We start from the raw sequence: 26,816 nt of genomic DNA on the forward strand, positions 1-26,816 counted from the left end.
GAGAAAGAATCTGAACCCAGTCACAAGAGCACAGATAAAAAGCTGAAAAGGACTTTGAAGGTCATCTAGTTCAAGCCTCCCATTTCAGTGAAGAGGAATCCAGGCCCAGGTAGAAATCAAAGACAACTAAATAGAAGTAATTAATGAGCTGAGTATTAACTTAAACATGTCTGATTTTAAATCCAAACATTCTTTCCACAATAGTATCCTTGGGGCCTCTACCCTCATTTGTAAATGAGAGGCTTAAATTAGGCACCTCTAAAGAAGTCTAAAGTTAGTTTCATTCGGAGTCAAAAATCTAGTGTTAAAGCTTCAGCTTTAAAGTTAGAATTCTTTGATACAAAAAGGGTAAACAATGTCAGTGAAGGGTCTCAAGTTCATGAGATTTGAATATAGCTTGAAAGAGTTAAAACCTTCAAGTCACGAGAGCTGTCTTCAAATCTTACTAGGGATATCATGTAGAAAAGGAATTAGACTTATCCTATTCAGTCTCTGAAGGCAGAAAGAAGGGGCAGAAGTTGTAAAGAGACAAATTTAGGTTCAATTTTTGGAAGAAATAAAAAAGTTACTGAGAAGTTGAATAAGTTGTCTATGAAACAATGGATTCTCCCACTCCCTGAAGGTGAAGAGACTGGATGGTGACCCCCCGGTTAGGTACGTTGCAGGAGGGCCTTTTCTTAGGCTAAGAGTTGGTTTAGGTCTCTTTCTTCCAAATCTAAAATTCTATCATTCAATAAGACACGGGAGAATGAATGAAAAGGTAAGACAGAATTTTTTATGACTACTAATACTATATTATAGTTATCTGAGCAAGGCCCAAGGTTATATAAAAGCACACTGAAGGCAGGGATTAATTCTCCCAGAACTGAGTGTTCTATACAGCAGGGCAAGCACATGTTTCATCAAGACTTGCTGAATTAAACCACTATAAAAATGCAAGGGGCTTGAGCAACCCCCAAATTCTCCTGCCCCAGCTTCCTTCCTCTCTTTGATCCACAGTTAAGATTCTGTTTGTCATCTCACCGGTAGCCCTCCTTGCCATCTTCCACAGCCAACTGCTTAAACTCTTCATACATTTTCTTGTTGAAGTGATCCCGGAGGAAGAAGGACCAGAAGCGGAAAAGGGTATTCATCTCTTGGGATTGGCCAATGCCTAGCCGTTTCCGCTCTGTGAGCAGGGAAAAAGGACACAGGATAAGGGTTCTGCTGTAGCAATGCATGAGGAAAGTGCCTACTTACAACTTACACAGCTCTTGTGGCAATGCCAATGCAATTCTCTAGTTCTCCTCTTGAGGGAGATGGGCAGCATCTTTTTCCTAGGCCCTATAAGGTAGCTAGAGCAATCTTCATCTATATCTCCCATTTTCTTTCATATCCTACCTTCAATAAAAAGTCTTTCCCAATTCCCCTTAATACTAGGGCCTTCCCCTCTTGATTATCTTTAATTTATCTTGTATTTATATTATTCACACAGAGTTTTGTATGTTGTCTCCCTCCTTGAGGTTAATGCCTGTCCTGTGCCTTTCTTTGTATCCTTGGCACTCAGTACAGCTTGCCTGATGCTGCTCTCTTCCTCAACCACAGTTCTAGTTTCATACCATTAAGGCAGCGCCGACGATACTTGTGGTAGACATGTTGTGTGAAGCCATTCTCTTTGAGCAGCTCATGTGAAGGATGCTGGAACTTGGGTAGTGACTGTGGAGTGCAGCCATAACTGCCAACAGCTGGTGTGCCCTCAGAGGGGCTGGAGCTGTGGAAACCAAAACACACAATTTGCCTTATTATTCCATGTTCTCTTCAGCTTCTTAAAACTGTTCTGTCTCTTTTTAGGAGAGAATCTGGGCCTGGGCCCCAGGAACCATCAATAGCAAATTACATTTTCACTTTTAGTTCATTTCTTTTCACCTTTGTTCATGCTGTTCCATGCACACGGAAGACCTACCCACTCCTCCAGGCCCAAACACACTAAACCTTCACATCCAGACTCAGTACTCTTCAAATCTATTCTAACCTCTGTATTTTAGAGACAAGAAACAGAGGTTCAGAAAAGTCAACTATTTGAGAGAGTTATTAGTTAGTGTAGAGTTGCAACTAAGTCCAGGCCTCATTCCATTACAAAGTTATCCTTCGGGGCGGCTAGGTGGCGTAATGGATAAAGCACCAGCATTGGAGTCAGGAGTACCTGGGTTCAAATCCGGTCTCAGATACTTAATAATTACCTAGCTGTGTGGCCTTGTGGCCTTGGGCAAGCCACTTTAACCCCATTTGCCTTGCAAAAACTAAAAAAAAAAAAAGTTATCCTTCAATACAATGTACTGTAGCCAACTCCAACATCACCTCAATTATGTTTTCATGGATCCTCACCATTAAGTTCCCAGCTTTAAGGGAACTCATCACAAATAACTTTAGATTCTTCGTGTCTTCTCTCCCCTACCAGAATATGAGCTAAATTCAAGGACAATGCCTCATCTAAAGTACATTATAATGATGTCTGTTAAATGAATGAAAACATTCCAATGTTCCCTTCTTAGCTCAGAGGCATGGTATTTCTAGGCCAACATTCTAATCTGGGCACAATGTTGGCAAAATGGAAGGAAGGGTTACCCTATGCTCCATGGCAGGATCTCCAAGAATTAGGAACTGTCAAACATATAACATTTCTTAACAATACAACGCATATTTAATTTGTAAATTTAAAAACTCTTCAAGAAACTACTTATACTTCTAAACCATAACATAATTTAGAATAAGATTTCCCTAACCTCTCTCCACTATGTAAAGTGCTACTTCTATTCATCTGAAATAAAGTCACTTTCTTCAGAATTCAAAAATTAATGCCCTATCCCTAGTATCTAAGATTTTTTTTTTAGGTTTTTGCAAGGCAAATGGGGTTAAGTGGCTTGCCCAAGGCCACACAGCTATGTAATTATTAAGTGTCTGAGAGTGAATTTGAATCCAGGTACTCCTGACTCCAAGGCAGGTGCTTTATCCACTACAACACCTAGCTGCCCCAGTATCTAAGATTTAATCCAGTTTCTTGCCCATTCTTTTCAGTCCCCTCTTGATTTCAGACTTTGATCAAGTTCCTTCCAAGTCTTTCTCCTTCCTTCAAAAGGAAAAGCTGCCTCATTCAACTCTGTCTTCATTTACATGAATATTCGATTATCCCAGATTACCCCTCCCACAGCCCTGCCTCAAACTTCAAATACCTGATGGAGGCTGTCCTGGGTCTGTGCTCACGAGAATCCATGACCCATCCCACATGACATTCCATGGGCGGGTTTGAACTATGCCGTGTCTTCCTTTTTCGGGGCATCTGGAAAAGATTATTTCAGGATTTGTTACTAATTAATTTGGCTAGAAAAGCTTGGGAGTCTTCTGAGGACCTTAAACTATTTTTGCTATTAAGATAACTTTTTTCTGAGAAAGATGCCCAAAGATTATAAACTCACAGTCCAAGGTCACACAGTTTTTCAACAATATCTCAACCCCATGCCACTTTATGCTACACTCCATAAGTGAGTACCCACAGGTCATATTGGGAGAAAAAATATCAAACATTTATAGAACTCTATGAAGTTTGCAAAATATTTTACTTGTTACTTAAATCTCATAACTATCCTGTGAGAAAAATACTATTAATTACAACCATATTCATTTTACAAATCAGGAAAATTTCTACAACTGAGAAACCTGTCCAAGGTCACATAGCCAGAGATAGGAACTGAACCCCATTTCCCCTCTGGATTCTCCTAGCTCTGCTTTCAAGTTCTGTTTCAACTTAAATCCAATTAATTTCCATTGCTCTAGGAAAGTACAGATTAATCTTATCTTTTAATACCTCCAGGCACTATCCTAGTAACCCTCTCCCCCTCCACCCCCACTCCCTCCCTATCCCCTATTAGAATGTAAGCTCCTTAAGAGACTATCTTCACTCCTGTATTTGTGTCCTCATTAGTACAATGCTTAAGAAAAAATAAATGATTAATGAATACTTTTTAATTAATTTCATATAAAATTGAGGCTCAATTGGATTGAAGCCTCTTACCTTGGCATCTATCGTTCGTCCTTCTTTCACCACTGGATAAAATCGGGATGTCTGGCTTGCATCTTTGAGTTGGGGGGTCCGGGGGGTCCGAGGAGTCCTGGTGTTGCGGTAATTCGGTGACTCAGGGACAGTGGTTGGCAGAGATCGGGCAATGGTTGAGGGCTCAGGGGCACCAAACAACTTGTTGGCTAAGGCGTCTGTGGGAACTGTGGATACGGTGGTAAAGATGCATGAAGGGAGATTATGAACAGTGTCCTATCTCTGCCTTTGAAGGTCATTTAGTACAACCTCTCACTCTACAGATTAATAAACTGAGACCCAGATAGATTAATTTTCCTATAGTCACAAAGTAAACTTCTAAATTCACTTTGCTAGAATTGTAATAAAGGCACCACCTCTGGCCCTTACCTTGCTGGAATCTTGGAGGCCCAGGTGGGACTTCTTGATTGGGATCAATAGGGGGTTCAGGGGTCAATGTATCAAACTGCTCCCGGCTAATCATGTTTACCTTCTTGAAATTCTCAACTTCTTGCTGTTAACAGGGTAGCAGAAAAAAGAAGAAAAGAGAAACAAGTGTCAAGAGACAGTCTAGCAACACCAGCATGGCCCCTGATTTAAGGATCTTCTAGCGAGGACTAGTGTGGATTAATTCTCCATCTGAGAATAAGGTCTTTTTGTTCCAGGAGTATAGTTGGTTGAGTGGCCATCCAACTGGATTAGTTGAGTCTAGCCCTCAATATCATTTAGTTGAAGTAGAATGGAAAAACCTTCGAAATTTTTCTAAATGAAGTCCATCTCTCCATAACTCAATAATTTTTTACTCTCTCTTCATGAATCTTAAAAGGTGATCAGTAAGTTATCCCTCAATCTTGCCACAAGACATAGTCCCTTTGATAAATGTTTGTGTGCAGTCACACTGACATGACTCAATCCCTGGCTAAATCTCTCACTTTCCACCCCACCCCCAGCCTCTCACCTTGATTTGGGAGTACTCAGGTTCAAATTTCTCTGTCCATAGATCCTGCTCATAGTAGAAGAGCCCATCATTTATAACTTTGGCCAGCTCTGAACTCATCTTGGCCCGGGAGGTATGGTTACCAGTACGGTCACCCCCAGGGTGGCGCCGTAAGTAAGGTGGAGTCTGTGTGACAATGAGGATCTTGTTGACATCGCGATCATCAATCTCATAGTCTGAGTCCTCATCTGACCAGTCAGTGAAGGTGTTCTTCCGCCCATCCATCTGTTCCATCTCTTCATCAAACAGGAAGTCCAATTCTTCCGGCTCATCTTGGTCCTTGGATTTCAGTTGCTGAAGTGGAGCTGTTTGCTGCAGGAACTTAGGCTCCTCTGCTTTCTGAAAAACATGTGGTTACATGGAGCCCTTGAAAATAATTTCCTAAAACTGACCATCCAGAAGACTGGCATTCTTCAACATAAACACACTTCCCTTATTTACTTAGGTTTTGCAAGATGATAGGATTTTAGCAACTTGGGGAGTCCCACGGAAGATTTGACTAGAAAAGGTAGACAGTAAGTTGAAATACCAATTCAGAGGGTACAGGAGAGAGCAGGATTATTATGTATTATCAACCTCAATAGTAAAGTTGGTTCACCTATGTGTGAATTCAGGGATATATAAGCTTGTTGAAGGCAGGAACTATATCTTTAATAATCACCTTCTATTTAACATTTAATACATCATAAAACCCTTCTATAAAGAAGTTCTTCTGTGTTCTTCACAATAGTCCTATGTGGTAGATTTAAAGAGATACTACACTATGCCCATTTGTCAAAGTGAAGTTCATGAAGGTAAAATTGATTCAGTCACACACCTAGTAATTGCTAGTTAGAACTCCAGCCCTGATAAGCATACTCTTAGATTCAAAACTCTTAACCCTAGAGACTGTCCTCAAATCTGATGCCTTAACTTCTATCTTTTGCTTCTTGAATATAGTACTCTAAGTTCTCTCTTCCTTAAAAGCAGTGACTCCTAAAGCATGAACAATCCTGACTGTAGCTCCTCAGAACCTTTTTTTCAGCCTTACAAGCTCAAAATTTTTAGCTATAATCTTCCTGGGAGTTTTTATTTGAGATTTCTTTCAGAAGGATCTATTTCTACCTTGTCCTCTGGTTATGAGAGCTCTCAGTAGTTTTCTTTTATGACTTCTTGAAAGACTATGTCTAAGCTTTTTTTGGTCATAGTTTTCAGATAATCCCAATGGTTCTTAAATTCTCTCTCCTTGATCTGTCTCTGCCAGATCAGCCCCCCCCCCGAAATAGTTTACAATTTCCTAATTGCTTTTTAATATTTCTTGTTATCTCACGGACTCACTAGTCTGGATTTGATCCATTTTAATTTTTCAAGGACTTTTGTCACTTTCGTGCCATGCTGTTAATTCCCTGTGAAAGTTTTTCTTCTATAGTTTTTATTTCTCTTTTAATTTTTCCCCTCTAATGCATTGATGTCCAATCTTCTAGCTCTTCTGGGCCACAATGCCCCCAAAATGCAGACCAGAGCTAAAAGGTTGATAATCAACCTCTGCTCTAGTTCTTTCATTCATCTCTAAAAATATCTTTACTTCTTTAAAAAAACTTGTTCCATTTCATCCAGAAATTCCAGTTAATTTGTGCCCAACCTAAGTTTTTCTTTGAGTTTTACTTGTAGATCATTTGGAATCATTCTTTTCTTCTGGATTTGTTTGTGGGCATCCCTCATATAAAAGTTTCATGGCAGAATTTTTTTGTTATTTTTATCAGTCTACTTCCTGATATTAGACTTGATAAGGATCCTTCAGATCAGAATAGAGGATATGTTTTAGTTGGTTCTTCTGCTTTCTTTATTCTAGGAACTTAAGAATGAGCTGGGGATGTGCAGATTTTCAGGGTTCTCAAAGTAGCATGTTCCAAATGGAGGTCTAATCTCTGTAAAAGTAACTTACATGAGTTTGGTTCTGAGCAATAGACCTATGGACTTATCCCTTGTTGGAGCCACAGTATAATGTTGCTGGATTCAGCCACTTATTAGCTAGATGTAGGTTCAGTGACAGAATAGCCAAGCATCCCATTGGTCTAGGATTCCTGCCCTGGTTACTCAGGCGTAGGCTTCTGATTATGGCAAGTTGAAACTGAGATCTTGTGCTGCTCCTGGCTTAAGTCACACAGTTCTACTTACTTTCTGTACTCAAAACTTGTTCAGACCCTGCACTAGAATGGTCTGCATTTTAACTTTTTAGCAGACCTCTATCTGCTTTGACAATTTGGACTGGAAAAATGACTGAGACTTTTTTTCTTACATTTTCCAAACAGGTACAGCTGGTGTTTCTAGATTGAGTGGGTGTGGGGAAAAAACTTGACTATATTACTTTCATGTTCCATCATTAGTGTCTAATCAAATGCCACTTCTATAAATATATATGTAATATAATATAAAAACTATAACTATATATAACTAGCATATAGTAGGCACTCAATTATTTACCAACTGGTCACTACTGAAAATGTAAAATATCTGTATGTTTAAGCTGTTCCATATTTTGAGATACATTTTGAGCATGTATCCGTAGAGATACATTTTGAACATGTATCTGTAAATATATTAATTATAAACTAGATACATATTATTATATTGTTACAAAATATACAAAAACAGAAATGTAAAGCTTGATAAAGATGAAGTAACATTTGATCCTAGAATCAACAAGGCATTTGAATTTTCTAACGTAAGTAACTGTATGAAAGATAGATGTGAAGATCTAAGATTAGTTCAATTTAGGAAGCTACTGCAACAGTCCACGGAGAAAATGAGACTCTGAATCTTTTGCAAAGATCAGTGGTATCTGTGTAAGAGAAGGGGAGAAATGGAGGAAATGTGGTAGAAGGCCCACTATGGCAACTGATACATACGACGAAGGAGAAAAAGAATTGAAGACAATACCAAGACTGAGTGGTTGTTTGGAAAGATGGTGGGGGCCCCTGAAAGCAACAAGAGAATTAGAAGAGAGGAAAAAAGGAGTTGACAAGTGCAAAGCTGACCCTTACTCTTTGGGACTGATGTCACAGCTCCTACTTAAGAGGTCACTGGTCAAGAACTAAAAGACCTGTCCAGAGCTATGCAACCAGATGTCAGCTCTCTTGGTACTAATGTCCTTCCTTTATACTAAATTCCGATCTTTCTAGCATTAAAGAGAATTCTCTTACACAGTAACCACCCTAGTGCCAGGTCCCTTATCACCTTACAACCATTCTCTAGCAATAGTCTGCTAATCTACCCTCAGGTCTCTCAACAGTTCCAGTCTATCCACTAAATAATCACCAGTGATTTTTCTGAAGTGGTAGGTCACTTTTACTTAAACATTGGCTCTCTATTAGGTCTAGGATGAAGAAATAAACTTTTGTTTGGCATTGAAAACTCTTTACAATCGGGCTCCTCAAATCACCTTTCTATCCTTAACATACATGATTCCTCTTCAAGGACCCCCAGTTAGGTAAAACTGACATTTTTCTTATTCCCAATGATAGCCTTTGCATTGGTTATCCCTTTTGCCTAGAATGCACCCCCGCTACACATCCACCTCCTGGAATAGTCTTTTAAGACTCAACCCAAGCCTAATGTTCTCTATCAAGACCTTTCTTTATTCTCCCAAATATTGGCATCCTCATCTGCCCTAAACATCTAAATATTCATTTTGTGTATCACTAGGTACATAGGTCTACATAAAAGCAGATCCACATAGGTGTCTTGAAACCACCTTATGGACAGGTATTTCATTTTGCTTTTTTATTTTCAGTGCCTGGGACAGTACCAAAAATAAAATAAGCTTATTTAAAATGTATATTTAGTAAAAATTATCAACACATCTACTTCATGACTGCACAAACTCTAATCCCATGTCCTTTTTCATCCTTTTAGTTATAGAGGAAACTATTTTTTTTAAGTCTGAATTCTAAGAACTGTACCAAATTCCTGGTATCATTTGGGATATTTAATCCACCTGGAAAGCATAAATTCTCCTACAAAATTCTTTCTTTGATCAAGATATTCAGACAGATTGCATACACACCAAAAACTTCATAAAAACCTGTATGCTCATGTATAGACAAGTAGATGAGCGTTTGCAGAGAGTCAGAACTAAAATTGAAATCTAACGATTAGAGAAGGGCTAAACAACTGTGGTACACAAATATAATGGAATATTACTTTGCCATAAGAAACAAATAAAACATCAACAAAATTAAAAATAATTAAGTTCAACTTTTTGTTTTATAGAAGAGGGAACTTAAAGTCATTTGCCCAAAGTCACACAGTGCTATAGGTAGGGGTAAAATGGAGATTGAAACAAATCTTCTTGATAACCTTTTCAAAGATGATGAAACAACTTCCCTTCAGGGAAGGGCTGTTATTAGGGGATGGTGTTGTTTTCTAATGACAAAAGCAAGGAGAGTAGTTTCAATTGTAGCCCTGTGGGGGTTTAAATTTGAGAGGAAGGATTGACTGAGAACTATTAAATCAAGGGCTATGGCAAGAGACCAAAGGAGGGTCTGGGTCCTCAAGGAACACTTGAGGGTGTGGGATTTTTGGAATGTAGGTCCACCTCCAACAATGAGACAACAATGAGTTTCACTGCTCTCTGACACACCTAGATATCTGTGAGTATGAGCTGCCACATCAGAATCATCCCATGCTGGAGTGAGACAGATTAGGATGAAGATACTAGGAGGAGAGGGAGCAGGGAGTAAATAAGGACAAGCAGGGCAAGCAAGGGTTAGAACACAGTGACCTCAAGGCCCTCCAACCTTTTGTAGAACAAAATCTGATTACAAATTTCTGTCAAATTCCCCACCCCATATTGCTGGTAATGGAGTCAAACACCAACCTTGGGTTTTGCTGGAGAGGGCCGAGGTCTCTTCTTCACCTCTATCCAATTCTCTGAATCTAGGTCAGGAAGGCTGGCTGAGAGGCCCTTAGGTAGCGTCTTTAGGTTGCTGACCTCCTCTGTCTTAGTTGGCACAGGAGTGGTGGATCGGGGAGAACCTGGTGCTGACTCTGGAGGGAGTGCTGGGATTAGAACATACTCAGGCCTAAGTCTTAAACTGTTCTCATTCTTCTCTCCAAGGATACTATGAAGAACATTTATGAACTGCTCCTAAGCCCTGTAGTCCTCCCTCTGAGGTGGTAGATAATACCTTCCCATAGGTGGCCTCCCCAACAATGCTCCCTAACCTCCAGACCCATTCCCTCCTTCTTCCCCCCACCAACCTGTCTCCTTCTGGAAACTCTGTCGGGGCACAAACTCGGGGCAGTTGATGAGCTGAGAGAAGTCAGTCTGGGAATAATCTGTCATTGTGGGTCCTGGTAGGGGCCACTTCTCAGGCTGCTCCTTCCTCCGGATTTTTTGCTCTACAATCTCAACCACCTTGCTATCCTTTAGGGCCTATGGAAGGAATGTGAGTAATAGTGACAAGACTCCCACTAGAGTTGTTCAGACCCCACTAGAATTCTAGATAATGAGCACATTTCTCAGGCAATCACTGATATAAACTGAGGTGGGTTCTCACCCCCCGGTTCTCACCCCCCCCCCCAGTCAGATTCTCTCCTCCCTCCCTCCCTCGAATTCCTTAACTGTTTTAACCACTCCCTACTCCCTGGCACCTGTATGATGAGGCCCACTTCAGTGGTGAGGGCCTTTACTCTGTGGAAAGAGGCAATGAGGGTGATAGGAAGGAAACCATCATTGTCCATTTTACGCCGAAGGAAGAAGTCTCGCTCCAAATTATCCACACTGAAGTAGTATTCACTAGTCAAACAGGAAGGAAGAAGTGGTTAGAGGGAAGAGTAGGCAAGAGAGATTGGACAGAAGTAGAGGGAGCCTCGTCTCAGATACTAGTTGAGTGACTCTAACCAAGTGACAGAACCCCCTATATTTCATTTTACTATATTTAAAAAAAAAAAGATTTAAAGTCATTTCGAGGTTTCTCTATATTTCTAGACTAACCTACAGATATGCAAAGAAGGAGCTAGGTGGTATAGTGGGTAAGAGTGTTAATTTTACCTAGGACATTTACTAACCATGTGATCTCTAGCTAGCTATTTAACCCCTCTCAGTCTCAGTTAACAACAGAACCTATTGCACAAGACTATTGTGAAGAAGAAATAAGCAATTCATATAAACTTTTATAAAACTTAAATGCTAGTTATTATTAATCATACTTTCATATTGTTTGTTGTGTATCCCTTTGGATATATACCCTTGTCTTCCCAACAGGATTCTATGCTCTAAGCAAATAGTCCCTTCCTAACTGGTACTCACTGCCTCTGACAGTGTCTAGAACAGAGTGGGATACAAGGGAGATACTCCATATTGCAGATCTGACCCGACAAGGTAAAAGAGAATGGAGCAGAACACAGGATCATAGAGTAAAAGCTAGATCTTTCCAACCTCCTCATTTGTAGATGGGAAAACTGATATTCAGAGAAGGTGACTTTTCCTAGGGCACACAAAATAAACAGAGGGACCCATATCTCAACTTGGGTCTTATGACTCCAAATACAAAATGCACTCTCCACTAGCACATACTAGACACTGACATCCTCAAACATCTGGGCTCTCGGCTCCCTCATCAACCCCACTCACATCTGTCGCTTAATGTAGTCTTTCAGCAGCTCCTGGTCCACATTATACAGGTCATTGCTGCTCACGTTGTCAAAGTAATAGGTGATGTTACTCTGGTACTTGGGGGTGCGAGAGCCATCAGAGCAGTCGTACTTTCGGTAGCCATACTGGTAATCAAAGTGGGCTGTGAAGTCGGAGAAAGGAAGAAGATATTATAATGTGATGGGAGGACAGGCACCCTGCCTGTGAGGGAACTTCCCAAAAGGACAGACAGATGCTGCCAAGGGAAAGAAATCAAGTTGGTGCCAGTGTTCTGCCAAGATGAACAACAAATGTGAAGGAGTAAAAAAGACCACCATTTTGGGAGTCCCAAGACCCAGATTTCACACTTGGCTCTGCCACCTTGGGCAAATTACAGCCTCACTGGAGTTGCAATAGACACTAAGCTCTAATAGTGGAAGCCCCCTTTCAATTCTAATATATTACATTTTAAGGACCCTCCCAGGTCTAGATCCATATGAAGGTCATAGGAGCAACCAAGAATTAAGATTCTGTGGATGACCTCAGTTTGGCTAGGGGGAAGAATGGGGATTGGTTCAACACTCCCTACCCAAAGCCTAAGTCTAGATCCTACTCCCCCTCAGTCCATTCTCAGCTCTCACGTACATCGAGTGTTGCCCCGGCCTCGGCCCCGGCCTCGGCCTCGCCCCCGGCCTCGGCCCCGGAACGCGCCCCGAATGGCTCCCCCCTCACTCTTCACGCTTGACGTCTCATCATGGTCAGGCCAGGCCCTTTCCTGTTTGTTGTCCGGATGCCACCCCGGGGAAGAGGGGGGACCTTGGCTCAGTCCTGGAGAGAAGGGGGATGGGTGGGGGTTCATCCACCTGGGGGATAGCTCCTTTTGTTCCCAGTTTCCTAACTACCCCTGATGGCTTCCCAGTGTCCAACCCACCACCAAGAGGTCCTTCTCACCCAGCACCACTCTCAGGTACCTTTGACCTCACCACGGCTGGCAGATGGATGGCGAAGCTGCTCATTCTGGCGGCTGGTACGCAAAGCAGTTTTGTCCCGGGCCACATCTGACTTCATGTCTATTTGCAATGGAACCCACTTGTGTTTGCTCCCTGGGGGACATCGTGAGCACGTGAAACACCGTTAGGGGAGAGGGGGGGTTCTTCAGTGACACCTTTTCCCAGCCCCTCCAAGACCAATGCCTCCCCCAAGTGATGGGTCTAGTCCTTCCCAGGAATCAGGCTACTTACCCTTCTTTTTCTGACCAGCTTTCTGGCTATCCTCATCCCCATTCTTTTCTTCTCCAGATTCATCTGACTTGGCCTTTGGACTTTCCTTACTGTCACTTCCATCTCCTTTTTCCTGTTCCTTCATGTCCTTCTTCAGGGGTAGTTTGCGAAGTGGAGCTGGCTTATGGGGCTGGGGCTGAAGGGAAAATGAGGGGCTCTTCACAAATGATCCAGTGGAAAAGAGTAAATCAGTGAGAGGTAGAGGCATCCTCCCTGACCCATCAACAACTATGTTTCCCTTAACAGTATCCTATATCAAATGGAGTGTGCTAAAAGGGGAAAACAGAGTAGTTTAAAAAACCTGGGCTCCAGTGCTGGCATCACCATGAATAAGCTGCTTAACCTTAACCTCTATGAAGTTTTTTTATAGCTAAGTGGGATAGAGTACACAGAGCTAGACCAAACCTTCCTCAGACACCGACTGTGTGACCCTAGCCAAGTCATGTAACATCTCTCAAGCCTCAGTTTATCTGTAAAAAGGTTATCATAGCACCTAACTCACAGGGCTACTGTGAGAATCAAATGAAATCGAATATGCAAAGCATACTGCAAACATCAAAGCACCATAAAATTTCTAGCTATTAGTATTAAGATTTTTAAAAAAGGGAGATTATAATTCCTGGTTAAACTAGTCATAAATAAGACCTATGCTGAACCCAAACCATGATATTTTTCCTATGTGATCCTTGGCAAATCTTCTTGTAACTCAGTTTCCTCATCTGTAAAAACAGGGATTGTTGCCTTGTCTACCTCATACACTTCCTGAAATACATTATAAATCTTGAAGCATTATAGAAATGAGTTATTACTATTACATTATTATTATTATTATTATTATTATTATTATTATTATTATTATTATTATTATTATTACTAGTACTCTGCACATAGGCCTCCTGGCTACTAAATCTGGAAGTTGGAGCCCTGAGCAAGTAAAAGCCTAAAGAGACTGAGGATCTCCCCTCTATGAGAAAGCTGGGAAGAAGCCAGACCCAGGGTCACATTACCCACCCCCAAAGAGCTTTTGAGGGAGAGACTAGTGCACACTGGCAGTGACAGCCTAAAGGCCTGGCCAGGAAGGTTATCCAGCCTGCAGTCCCAGAATAGCAAAATGGAATAAAGAAACTGGTGAACAGCAAAGACCTAACAAGGAAATCTAAGGCCTACAGTCTATGGGAAGCTATTCTTGGCCCCTAATGACCTAGAATTCAGGTCCCCAAAAAACATTTTGGCCAGAGACTGGGGAATGTGCTTAGTCCAGATCAGGGAAGTAGGTATGACAGCACTCCAGCACAACTTCATTTTTACACCATCCATTTCTTACCCCACTCCTCTTTTTTCTGGTTCCTAGATTCTTGAAGTCAAAAGCTAAGAAATTGAATTACTGGGGAAGGCTATGTACAAGCTGAGTTCAACTGTACCAACCCTAGCCTCTTACCTGAACACTCTTGTGGGCTATCTCCCCAGGTGTGGGCCAGTTGGTAGCATCTCCAAAATCACTGACCTGCAACACAAAATTTGGTCATTCAGTGCCTCTATCACCTTTCCTCACCTCATCTCTAAATTAGGCTAGTATCTACCCCCCCCCCCAAAACAATACTTAATATTTGGCCATCAAAGCAGTGGAGACTAGGGAGTATTGTAAGGATGGACAGACTCAGGATCATCTCCCCTTTTCTCCAATAGATGCTTTCATCCCTAAAACTGAATAGCTGCTGTTTAGGCAGATTCTGAAGGGGAGGTGACAACTGGTACTACAGATGGAAAGTGCTTCAGGCTGAAAAACCCAATCACAGTGCTCCAGGTGAAAGGAAGACCGCTCCTGGGAAGTGCTGCCAGTTGATACCATCAACATACCTTGCTACCTTTTCGAGGTTTGGGGTTGGCTGCCCTCACCACTTTGGCTGGAGCTGAGTGCTCTGTGGGAACAAGATGAAAAAGACATTGGTTGAACCAAAGGCAGGCAGGAGAAAAGAAACCTGCCCTCTTCCAAATGTTCTTATCTTCTGTCCCCCTCTCCCTCCAAACAAGTCCCAAATCTGAATATCTCTGAGATCAATAAAGCCAATGCTACTAAATGGAGGTAGGCTCACTGATCCACACTCAATTAAAAAAAAAACATCTCTCAATTCTCTTACTCTACTCAGGCTTTAAAATCAGGGCTTAGAAACAGCTGTGGAGAGAACCTACTAAAAGAGTAAGTGGGAAGAGGTTCAATGATTCTAGGGGTGTGTAGGTATGTTTGTGTGTACCTGTATGGATATTTATCCCTAAAGTATTTTTGGCCTAGCAGAGAGGAAGTTCAATGCTTTGTCTCCTGGAATGAATTCTCAAAAGCAAGTTAATTGAGATTCTTTCTCGGTGAAGTTCATTCCCAACCCAAAAGAAGAAATAAGCCTCAGATGAGCACTAAGAGCACAGTGTTGTTCTCTACAGCCCATGATCCTATACTGCCTGCACCAATTTTCTCTAACACGAGGTAGGTGGAACAAACTCAAGCTCAGGAGCTTAGACAGACACTTTAACTTTCTGCCTCTATTTTCTCACAACTTCTGGGTCCAAGATGATGCTGCTTATTCCACTTTTTTGTAAGCTTTCTCATGACCCAAGTAGATAAACATATATTTATCACTGAAACACTTACTAAACAGCTACATCCAAGGCACCATGTACCAGGCAAGGCACTAGGATGATAATGAATCAAACAGTTAAACCAAGACCTTTAGCTTCTGCATGTGAGGTCACCAGGCCAAATCTAAGCCTGCCTATATTAGATCAAAAAGGGATGCTAGCTTACAACTGAAAGCTTCACAGGGACACCTAAGGGATAGTCAACCTAGAGAAAGGACCAATTCGGGGCTAAAAGACCTAATATATAATAATAAAAGACCCAATAATAACCTCTACAAGGAATTCTAATATTTTTGTTCTTCTACTTTACTATGAATATAATAAATCAAGTTACTCCACTTCTCCTATTGTAAATAAGATGATCAAGATTTCCTTTCCATTTTAAATCCAATGATGTCATAGGTAAGGTAGTATGAGAACAGGTGTGCCAGGAGAAGAGGAGAAAGTTAAAGATGGGGACATGATATTGGATATACTAATGAGGAAGGAGAAGGAAAAATGGAATGGACTTCCAAAAATTCAATCAATTCGAAATCTTTAGCCAGTTCGGCTCTCTCCCAAGTTTGGTAATATAGGGCCCACACCACTATTCTTGAAGTTTACAGATGACTCCTGAAGGATAGTCTGCTTCGAACCCACATAGAAGACCCTTGCCTTGCCAAAGAATAAACATGGAAAGAGGTGGTAAGGAATTAATGAGCCAAGTGATATAAATATGTAGATAGTATGGCATAATGAAAATCAAGACCTGGGTGGGAGTCCCAGTTCTGTAACTACCTGGATGAGCCTCCGCTTCCTCCTCCTATAAAACCAGGAGGGTCATACTATATGGTATCTGAGATAGCTCATGTGGTAACATTCTAAGAGTATTATAGGTCATAAGCAGGGAACCTTCTGAGATTTTAAAGGAGTCAACTTCCACCACCAAGCCATTCCTTTCTGCCAGACCTCTAGTCATTAAGTTCCCAACATAGCCACAGAGACCAATGACTTTGAAGCCAGTAAGCCTTATAAAAGTCGATATCCTGAGGTTTTTATCCCACTCACCTCCCAGCCCCCTCAGTTGGCTAATCCGCTAGCTACCAGCTGGGGAAGATGACATCTCCCAGACCCTGAGAGGGGTAAACTCACTGAGCTGATTACGAAGGGAATGTTCTACCCTTTGCTCTGATCAATGTTCCCTTAATGAGCAGAAAATGTCCCCACCCAGCTCTTTACCATCATATTTCTGACACCAGGCCCCTAGAGAAAATACTGCTGCCTTCAGAGACATCCTACAAAGGTAGTCTACAAATCAAGCCTAGAATTGTCACTAGTTCCCTCTTCCTCCAAGCCTTCCTCCTGAGTACATAGTAATTTTTACCTACTTGCCCTATTTCCAACTGGGTTGGCACTGCCCCAACTCCTAGTAAATTTCAATAACTTGATGTGATTACTGCAGTGTAGTGGAAAGAGCACTTAGATTGGAGTCAAAGATCTGAGTTTGAGTCTTAACTGCTGAATATTCAATTCAACCACTCTGATTTAGTTTCTTCACTGGCAAAACAAACAAAATAAGAAATGACATTTACATGGGTTATCTAATAAGATTGTTATAAGAACTCTGTAAAAATAAATATAAGATCAGAGATTTAAAGCTGAAAGGATCTCAAAGGGTACTTAATTTTGCATATGAGGAAACTGAAGCATGGAGAAATAAGAGTATCCCTTCCAAAAAAGTCAGTTATTTTAAGAATCAGAAACAATCTGAATCCAGGTCTTCCTGACTCCAAGCACTTTATTTATTCGTTTATTCTCCAATTAACAACTGCAAGTCAAAATTAGATTTGAGGGAGAAGCCTTTTTTGCTTGGCTAAATAGTTGTGAGGCTACTGTTACAATGAATAGGCCAGGGTAGGTGCTCTAGATCAAAACACAATGTTATAGTTTTTTGTTTTTTTGTTTTTTAGGTTTTTGCAAGGCAAATGGGGTTAAGTGGCTTGCCCAAGGCCACACAGCTAGGTAATTATTAAGTGTCTGAGACCGGATTTGAACCCAGGTACTCCTGACTCCAAGGCTGATGCTTTATCCACTACACCACCTAGCCGCCCCCAATGTTATAGCTTTTTGACCGCACAATTTTCTAAGGGAACTTTTCCCTGTCCCTGATGGCATAGCACCTCCCAAAAGTTTTGGAGGACAAAGGGAGAAGATGCTAGATTAAGAAGTGCTTGGTTAGTCATATGGCAGACATCAAGAGCATTAAATTTGGAGTAAATCTGGGTTCAAAACCTGGTTCTGGATGACTTTGGGAAAATCATTTCCCTTCTCTGAGTCTCATTCTCTTCACTACCTTAAATGTAGTCTAGGCTCCTTTAGTACTTAAATCCTATGATTCTGATCTACATGAACATCTGAAATAAAATTCACCCATCTTTACCCTGTTGTCCTATAGACTCCTAGTATACCTTTACATTCAACATACTGAGAGGGTTCAACTGTTTTATAACTGAGTGGGGAGCAAGTCTAGGAGGTAGAGCAAACTGAGGGTTGGAACATGCTATTAAAAAAAAATTAAATAGCAGCAATTCACATTTTGCATAGTGCCACAGTAGTTTATAAGGAAATTTCTTCTGAATGATCCTGCAAGGAAAGTAGTGTAATTATTAGTATCCTTAATTTGCAGATGAGCAAATAAACTTTTCCTAATAACCCTGATATCAAGGAATTGAGAAAAATAACACAAAGAATCATTCTGTAATAGATAAGGAATCAAAGAATAAATATAAAACCATAAAAAGCTAGGGTCAAAAATATTCCAAATCACTACTATGGAAGTGGAAATAAAAATAACTCTGAGTTTCTATCTTTTACCCATCAGACTTAGTAAGAAACAATCAGTGTGGGAGAAGCTATGGAAAAATGGGCACAATACTATCCTGGTGAAGGTGTGAACTGATTCCACCATTGTGAAAAATTATTGGATTTTAGAAAAATCACTAAATTTTTCATTTCTTTTGATTTAGATATGTTTTGTTTTGTTTTGTTTTAGCAAGGCAATGGGATTTAAGTGATTTACCCAACACACAGCTAGGTAATTATTACATGTCTGAGACCAGACTTGAACTCAGGTCTTCCTGACTCCAAGATCAGTGCTCTATTCACTGCACCACTTAGCTGCCCCTTGATCTAGATATCTTAGTACGGAGTAAATGCTACCATAAGATGAAAGATATAATAGCCACAGCTCTACTTTCTGGGGATGGAAAAACTGGAAATAAACTATGCTTATTGATCAAGAAATATGAATTTTAATTTATTATTGTGTAATAAAAATAATGTAGGATTCAAAGAATCATGGAAAGAACTGCATAAGGTAATGCAGTCAAGGAAACACAGCCAGAAAAACAATATACATCGGGGCGGCTAGGTGGTGTAGTGGATAAAGCACTGGCCCTGGAGTCAGGAGTACCTGGGTTCAAATCTGGTCTCAGACACTTAATAATTACCTAGCTGTGTGGCCTTGGGCAAGTCACTTAACCCCACTGCCTTGCAAAAACCTAAAAAAAAATATACATCAATATACATGATGGCAACAATAATACAAGTAAAAAATACTGAAAAGATAGCCAAATTTTAATTATAATGACCAATCAATCTTGACCCTGGGAATAGATGATAAAATACACTTCTTTACTCCTCATACAGAGTTAAGGGGTCATGGATGGGGAATGTTGCATAAGCAGTATGTTGGTTTTGCTTAACTTTTAAGTTCTTTTTTTGACCTCTTCCTTTTCATAAAACTTCTACTTCTAGTAGAGAATAGACTGGGGCCAGATGCATAGTCCAAATATTCCTGACTATGAGTCAGTAGAAATACCAAGGGGTCAGTTTAAAACACCATGTTGTATCAGTTTTGATCTCCTGGGGGATCTCCATGAACTACATGTCCAAGGTCTTCTCAATTATTCCTTTTCTTTGCTCCTAATCTGTCATAACAGATCAGTCCTTTCCTAAAACTGTAATAGCAGCATATGTGAGTAGTGGATTTTTTTAAAATCAAGTCATCTTTGGTATAAAATCTGTCAATAAGCATTTAACAAATGTTTATTATGTGCCAGAAACTGTGATAATTGCTGGGAATACAAAAAAGAGGGTTAAAAATAAGATCCTTGCCCTCAAAGGAGGAGTCAACAAGTAAACAGTTATATACATGAGGAATAGGGAAGACAATCTTGGGGAGGGGGAAGGACAGACTGGTTAGAATCCCCCCAAAAAAGGTAGGTTTTGTTTTGAAGAACATTTCACTACATTCCAACCCTCTCATTTTCTATATTTCAAAGACAGTAAAACTAACTCTCTGGGTTATCCAAACCCTCAATTTGTATGAATAAATGAAAAGATGACTTCAATGATAACAACATAAATGCCTTTCAAATCTATATTATAGCTAAGAGAATAGACACGCAAAATTGCAGAGTTAGAAGAAATTATCTAGCTCGAGCCCACAAAGAACTAAGACCCAAAGAATGGCAAAGACTTAGCCAAGGTGATATAGCAAAGCAGCTGCAGAGTCAGGGTCTGCAAATCACAAAAGGAACAACATATGGGGGATAAAAAAAATGGTAATTGTATTCAGAGTCATTTCTATCTTTCAACAAAACCATTCAACTTTTAAAATCTCCAAGGGTTCATAGGGACTGGGGATGAAGAAAAACAAGCAACCTTGAAAATCTCAACAGGAATTTTAGAGTTTCATGAATTAGATAGGAAGGAAGGGACTCTGTGTCTGACTTGGTTTCATTTGCATTTGATGCAAAAGAGCCTGAATGAGGCCAAGGTAAGCCAAGCCAAGCCCAGGGCCCTGTCAGGGCCCCCTCTGAGCTGACTCAGCAATCCAGGTCCCAAAGGGGGAGGAGACTTTTCCCTATTCCTGAATTAGGGAAAAGATTTCAAAAGTAGTATATTTAAAATATATGTTAAACAGTATATATATTTATTCAATGCATAGGGCTCTGAATAGCTCAAAATAAAAGACTGCTTAATGAATGAAAAATTATGAACTATCTGGAGCTAGCTACAAGGGTGGGAGATGGAAATGAGAAGCAAAGATAGAAGCAAGGGAACTATCCTCTTCCTCCCACCCTGTCAAACTTCAGCAGAGTATCTCTAAGATAAATGATTCCACAACTCCAACCAGGGTATTTTATAGATCTCTTGTGGAGTGAAGGGGGAAAAAACCCATATAGAATAGATCAGAGCAGTATATGTGAAGGAGGGAAGCCAACACTTAAGGGTCTTCCAGAGCAGTTTCAGCAGTCTATAGGAGGAACACTGGCAGCAGAGACCAAAGAGAGCTGAGTTCTCAGGTTACCTTAGTTTAATCAATCAATCAATCAATCAATCAATCAATCACAGGTACTGTGCTAAATATTGAGAATACAAAAAACAAAAACAAAAAAAAACAAGTCTTCAAGGAGCCTACAATCTAATGGGAGAAAACATGCCAACAAATATATACAGAACAAGCCACAAACAGGAAAAAAGAGAAAATAATTAACAAAAGGAAGACCCTAAAACTAGGAGAAGCTGAGGAAGGCTTCCTGTGGAAGGTAGGATTTTAGTTACAACTCAAAGAAAGCCAGAGAGGTGGGCAGTTGGAGTAGAGGGAGGGCATTCCAGGAATGGGGAACAGTCAGAGAATGTCTCCAAAAATGCCCTTCATCCAAGATATCTTAAGAGAGGGGAAACCATCCCCCCATTACCTTCAGTATAGTGGTGAAAAGTTATGATCCCCCAAATCCAACTTATAGAAAAGGCTTTGCTTTTCTGAGACTCATTCTGCACACGGAGCTGTACCAGTTCTTTCCAGCTTTATTTTTAAGATACTATAACCCCTTTCCCTATGCACTAAAGTTCCTAATTCTCAAATAAGTCTCTTAAACCAAGTATGGAATCAAATCCTCTTTTCTACCTTCTCAGTGTCCCCTGCCAGAGTGAAAAGAATCATTGGCTCTGAAAGTTAAGAGAAATCTGTGTGAACTCAGGCCATCCAGGTCTGAGTTGTGTAGTTCCTCATCGATAAAATTAAACAGCCTCAGAGGATCCCTCCAATTCTCAATCTACACAATTCAATGATCCATTTTGGCCACAATGTATTCCCAGCTTGACAAAGACCCAGTCATTGGCCCCATTACCCACATTAATTAATTAGCTTTTGCTCCGAGGGCCCTTGGGTGAACAGTACTTCCTACTCAGCTCTGGATTTGAGTCCCAAAAGGCTTAAGTTTTTGGGACAGGGAAGCCACCTCCTTTTTTCCTGAGACTCATCCATTCCTCATAACAGCTCTGGTCTTCCCATTCCAGTCCTCTTTCCTCCTCACTAGAGAGCATAGGCCTCTGGGAACAAACACAGACCCTCACCTTCTCAAGGTAACACAGAAGAAAAGAGGGCATGTTTCACCAAAAAGATGCTAAAAGGATAAGGGTTAGAGCTGTAGTTTTTCAATTTATTAACACAGAGACCCCAGATGAGCCATTTGATCTCTACACTTCAGAATTCCTTGTTTGTAAATTGAGACTGGATTTAACTTTTCTGGTGTCCTAGTTGGCCAGGCCTCCATGCAGTCTGATGCCATCTATTGACCCCTTCTCAGAAGAGTTTTAAATGTACAAAATGACATGTAGAATTCCAAAGAAAATTAACTGAACTGAAATAGTAATCAAAATGTTATGGATTCCAGCTTAAATACCACCTCAGATCTTACCAATTAGGTATGCATAATCCCAGGCAGAGGTGCCTTTCCCTAGAAGACAAGCAATAGGTAATCAACATGGGACTTAGGGATCAAATGATAAAACTGCATCCCAATAACTCCCTACCCTCTGGATCAAGTGAGTATGGAAGGAGACAAGAAAGGCTTGACAACAAAGAAGGACAACTCCACCCCCTCCTCCAAAGGAATAGGATGGTAAGAGTTCAAGATGGCCCAGACCATACAGGGTAGGACCATGGTCAATTCCATCCTTCAGTAGGAGGGAGAAGCAGGAAGAGAAAAAAGATGGTTTCATCACTTTCCCCAAAAGCTGACACCACCCCAAAAAGGAATCTGACCCCAGCAAACACTGACAAACCCTAGATAAAACCAGAGCAGTCAAAACCAAGCAGTCTAGTGTAATAAAAAACACACCCTTATGCTTAGCTGGGCAGTGAGTGGAGTGAATGTGGCTTTCTAGCTGCCATGGCTGGTCTTCTAAATCACTTAAGAGAGTACATTTTATGCTCCCAAATCACCAAATCACTCTACCCATATTATATCAGGAAAGAAGTCCAAGACTAGAGCATGAGTCCCTGTGTGACTTCAGACTGCAATGATAGTCCTCCTCCCAATATGTCACTATATCTATTAGCACAGTGGCCCTAGGGTCTACAATCAGTTTGAGAAAACCTGGAGGTGAGTGAAAGGAGAGATCAATGATCTTGGATGGGGGAAAAATTACTTCTTTATGTCATTATAATTGTTTTCCTCTTTAATACTGTATTTTCATTTTATGCATTTAAAAACATGTCATATGGATCACCATAAGACATCCATCTCTCTTTACAAAAACCCAAAGTTTGTCAGAGAGCTCAATTCTCTTGAGCAGACCAGACTAGCAGCATCTGAAGAGATGCACACTACCTATATCCTAACCCAGAAGATTGTAGCAGTCTGTCCTCTGCATTAGGTCAAGTGTGAATTGGAAGAGGCGTCCTTACTCTGAGTCACCATAAGGTTACCAAGTGTTTGACTCTTCCAGGCTCAGTTTCAGAAGTTTCAGAAAGCAAAATAGAAGGAGCAAGGCATAGAAGGAGGAAGAAGGAACATGGGGATGCATATTCTATCTCCCCACCTGTGATCATCCATCATGGCCTGGGGACTGTGTGGTAGCAGAGCCTGTGAAAAGCTAAGTATTTTTTCAGCTGTCAGAGGGGGGCAGAGCATAGGTTAAGAAGCCCAGATTTCCCTTTCTCACACACCCCCCAGTCACAAAGCAAAGGGACAAGCAACAGACTAATCTCAGGACCTCCTATCACCTTGTATTACAAAAGCTGGCTACTTTCTGGGATCCAGTTATCTGTTTGGCTTTTGAAAAAATTCTCTTAAATCCTCCCCCCCCCCACGAAAAATGAAAAATGAGAGGAAAGAGAAAGAGAACACACCTAAGAACGTCAAACCATTTTCTTTAAGTCCACTGGAGCCAGGGTGGATGGCTGAGCTGTGTCTCTCCCTCATCAAGGCAGCTTCTGGGGGGAGGAGCCCCTGACCCAGTCATGTGACCCTAGAACAGCCATTTGAGAACCTCAGCCAACTATATTTAGTTCACAGTGACCTGGATGGCTCAGACCCCCCCTCTTAGAAAGCCTCTCAGATTCTACCCTCAAAGATCAGCCTGAGTGAAACTAATGAATGTTAACTTTAACCCCTAGCCCTACAAGCCCTTCTGCCTTCCTGATCCCCCTTCACTGATGGGGTGGGTAAAAGAAAAAAACAATGTGGTAGCAGCCACCTGACTCTCGACCCTAGCTACCCCTAAAGCACATCCAGCTAAATTTAGCCATATGATGGTGAGCTACCACAGACCACCCACCACTGCCTCTCTGGCTTGCTGGGAAGAAATCCAGCCAATGTTTCCTTCTAAGGATCTCCTGTTCCACCTCTCTGCCTGGACAGACCTGGAAGGGGGGGGGCGGAGAGGGGGAGAGGGGAGAGAGAGAGAGCATGTAAAGGCAGAGGGATATCTTCGCAGTATTGATCCTGTTGTCAAGAATTCCACATAATGGTTTTGCTTAGCTTGGAGTGCAAGAGGAAAGCTAGGCAAACCAGGTTCTCCTTATTCGAGATAACAGCAACTGTCACTGTTTAGGAAACTTTTGAGAGAAAAGGGTATATATGTAACTGTAATATTTAGTGTTGGCCCAAAAGAAGAGAGAAGGAAAAGCATTTCCCTCATTCTACTGAATAAGTAGAGACTGGTCTGAAGAGGATAGTTCTAAGTGAAGGAAATAGCATGGCATAATAAAATCCAAAATCAAGGGACCAATATTCAAATCCTTCCTCAATCAATATTAGCCATGTGACCTTTTGGCAAGTCTACAACTCTCTTAGCTTTGATGTTCTCAGCAATAAAGCACATATTAACAGTCTGCTGCTATGAATATAAAATACTTTGCAAATATTACAAGTCTTACATAAATAGCTACACAAGCTATAGAAATCCTACTTTATATGTATGACTTTGAACAAGTCACTTAGCCTCTTTATAATACAGTTATCTATTATAAGGGAAGAGATAAAACCAGATGGTTGTATATGTCCAAAAATAACTATATGTCTAAAAAAATGGTCATCTACAAAAACTTTTTCAAAAGGAAGAGGTATTAGTCTACATTTCTAAGAGATCATAAAAAAGAGAAAAGGACCCTAAGTACAAAAAATATTTGTATCATTTTTTTTGTGGTAGTACAGAATTGGAAATTGAGGGGATGACCTATCAATAGGGAAATGGCTGAACAAGTTGTGATAAATGAATGCAATGGAGTACTACTGTACTATAAGAAATGATGAAGAGGCAGATGTCAGAAAAACCTAGAAAGATTTTCCTGAACTGATGGGAAGATGACATGAGCAGAACTAGGAGAAGACTGTGCATAGCAACAGCAATATTATTGTGCAATGATCAGCTATTGACTTCGCTATTTTTAGCAATACAGTGATCTAAGACAATTCCAAAAGACTCACCCAGAGAAAGAACTAATGGAGTCTCAATGAAGATGAAAGCATACTATTTTCACTTTATTTTTTCATTTTTGCTGTTTTTTTCCATCTTGAAAAGTTTTTTTCTTTCACACCATGACTAATATAGAAATAGGTTTTACATATATGTGCAATACAGCATATGTATGTATGTGTATAAAACCTACATTAAATTGTTTACTGTCAGGGAGAGAATTTACAACTCAAAATCTTATAAAAAATAACAATGTCAAAAGTTGTCTGCATGTAACTGGAAGAAATAAAATCTTTCTTTTTTAAAAAAGGAGATAGAATAACAGTCTTAAGAGAACTCAGAAATTGGGAGATACATATTCAAGTTCCAGCTCTGCAACTAAGTTGCTATGTGACCTAGACAAGACACTCCTTTTCTGAGTATCAGTTTCTTCTGTTCATAAGAATACTGGGCTATACTCTAGAGATCCAGCTTGATTATTAATACAGGGTAAAGAAGGAGTCAAATCTGCCTTACAGCTACAACCTAGTCCTCATTCCAAGAGACACTGGCTATGTCTCTGGTTTCATTAAAAAAAAAAAAAAAATCAAGGTTAAATGCCATCCTGAGTGATTTATAAATCTTTGGTCTTATATATATATTTCTAATGCCAAATGAAGATCCTTTCTGCTTTATCATTTTATATTCTTTTTTTTTAGGTTTTTGCAAGGCAAATGGGGTTAAGTGGCTTGCCCAGGGCCACACAGCTAGGTAATCATTAAGTGTCTGAGGTCAAATTTGAACTCAGGTCCTCCTGACTCCAGGGCCGGTGCTCTATCCACTGCGCCACCTAGCCGCCCTTTTGACATCACTGTTCTATGATAATTTTGTGTCAAAATGGAAAAACTTATGATGGCCATTGACAAAGTTACACTAGCTAGCTAATTAAGATGAGAGAGCTTGGGTGTCTTAGGTGGCATAGTAGATAAAACACCGGCCTTGGAGTCAGGAGTACCTGGGTTCAAATCCAGTCTCAGACACTTAATGATTACCTAACTGTGTGGCCCTGGGCAAGCCACTTAACCCCATTTGCCTTGCAAAAACCTAAAAGATGGGAGAGCTTTGGATTCAGTGGTCACTAGCATATAATTCCATTTAATTCTGGGTGTGCTTCCTAAATCTTAACTGTTCATAGCCATCATTTCATTTTGTCTTTAGAGATTATGCTAAAAATAATAACTATAATTTTTTTTCATCCATTATCTCATTTACTCCTCACTCTATGAGGAAGCTATAGCAAGATACCGAGGTTCTGAGAGATGATGTGTTCAAGATCACTTGCATAGTTAGTAAGAAGCTGATCTGGATTCTGATCCAGTGCTTCAACTCCCTATTCTACTCCCTTTATCAGGTTGTAAAAAACAATGTCAATATTTGTGAAGTTTTAAAAATCCTACAGACAATGGTAACTTTATGCATCAATGCAGCTAGGATAGG

General features: G+C 40.5%; 1 protein-coding gene across 4 annotated transcripts in view; it reads right to left on the minus strand.

Moving 5' to 3' along the window:
- LARP1 (La ribonucleoprotein 1, translational regulator) overlaps nucleotides 1-26,816 on the minus strand; it is a 56,084-nt gene that overhangs the window by 8,791 nt on the left and 20,477 nt on the right. Inside the window, exons 2-16 of one of the 4 annotated variants that reach the window (XM_074212550.1) lie at nucleotides 14,817-14,878; nucleotides 14,398-14,463; nucleotides 12,921-13,116; nucleotides 12,651-12,749; nucleotides 12,325-12,507; nucleotides 11,680-11,842; nucleotides 10,698-10,842; nucleotides 10,305-10,479; nucleotides 9,922-10,091; nucleotides 5,025-5,402; nucleotides 4,457-4,580; nucleotides 4,049-4,254; nucleotides 3,210-3,316; nucleotides 1,599-1,750; nucleotides 1,024-1,168 (exon numbers count right to left, since the gene is read on the minus strand). In XM_074212550.1, coding sequence (XP_074068651.1) covers nucleotides 1,024-1,168; nucleotides 1,599-1,750; nucleotides 3,210-3,316; nucleotides 4,049-4,254; nucleotides 4,457-4,580; nucleotides 5,025-5,402; nucleotides 9,922-10,091; nucleotides 10,305-10,479; nucleotides 10,698-10,842; nucleotides 11,680-11,842; nucleotides 12,325-12,507; nucleotides 12,651-12,749; nucleotides 12,921-13,044 — 2,171 coding nt within the window. In that variant the 5' untranslated portion in view covers nucleotides 13,045-13,116; nucleotides 14,398-14,463; nucleotides 14,817-14,878. Of the gene's footprint in view, nucleotides 1-1,023; nucleotides 1,169-1,598; nucleotides 1,751-3,209; nucleotides 3,317-4,048; nucleotides 4,255-4,456; nucleotides 4,581-5,024; nucleotides 5,403-9,921; nucleotides 10,092-10,304; nucleotides 10,480-10,697; nucleotides 10,843-11,679; nucleotides 11,843-12,324; nucleotides 12,508-12,650; nucleotides 12,783-12,920; nucleotides 13,117-14,397; nucleotides 14,464-14,816; nucleotides 14,879-26,816 lie in introns of all 4 variants that reach the window. The other 3 variants (XM_074212548.1, XM_074212547.1, XM_074212549.1) reach the window with 3 other exon arrangements.

The sequence above is a fragment of the Macrotis lagotis genome, chromosome 1, assembly GCF_037893015.1.
Source record: "Macrotis lagotis isolate mMagLag1 chromosome 1, bilby.v1.9.chrom.fasta, whole genome shotgun sequence".
NCBI classification, from domain to species: domain Eukaryota; kingdom Metazoa; phylum Chordata; class Mammalia; order Peramelemorphia; family Peramelidae; genus Macrotis; species Macrotis lagotis.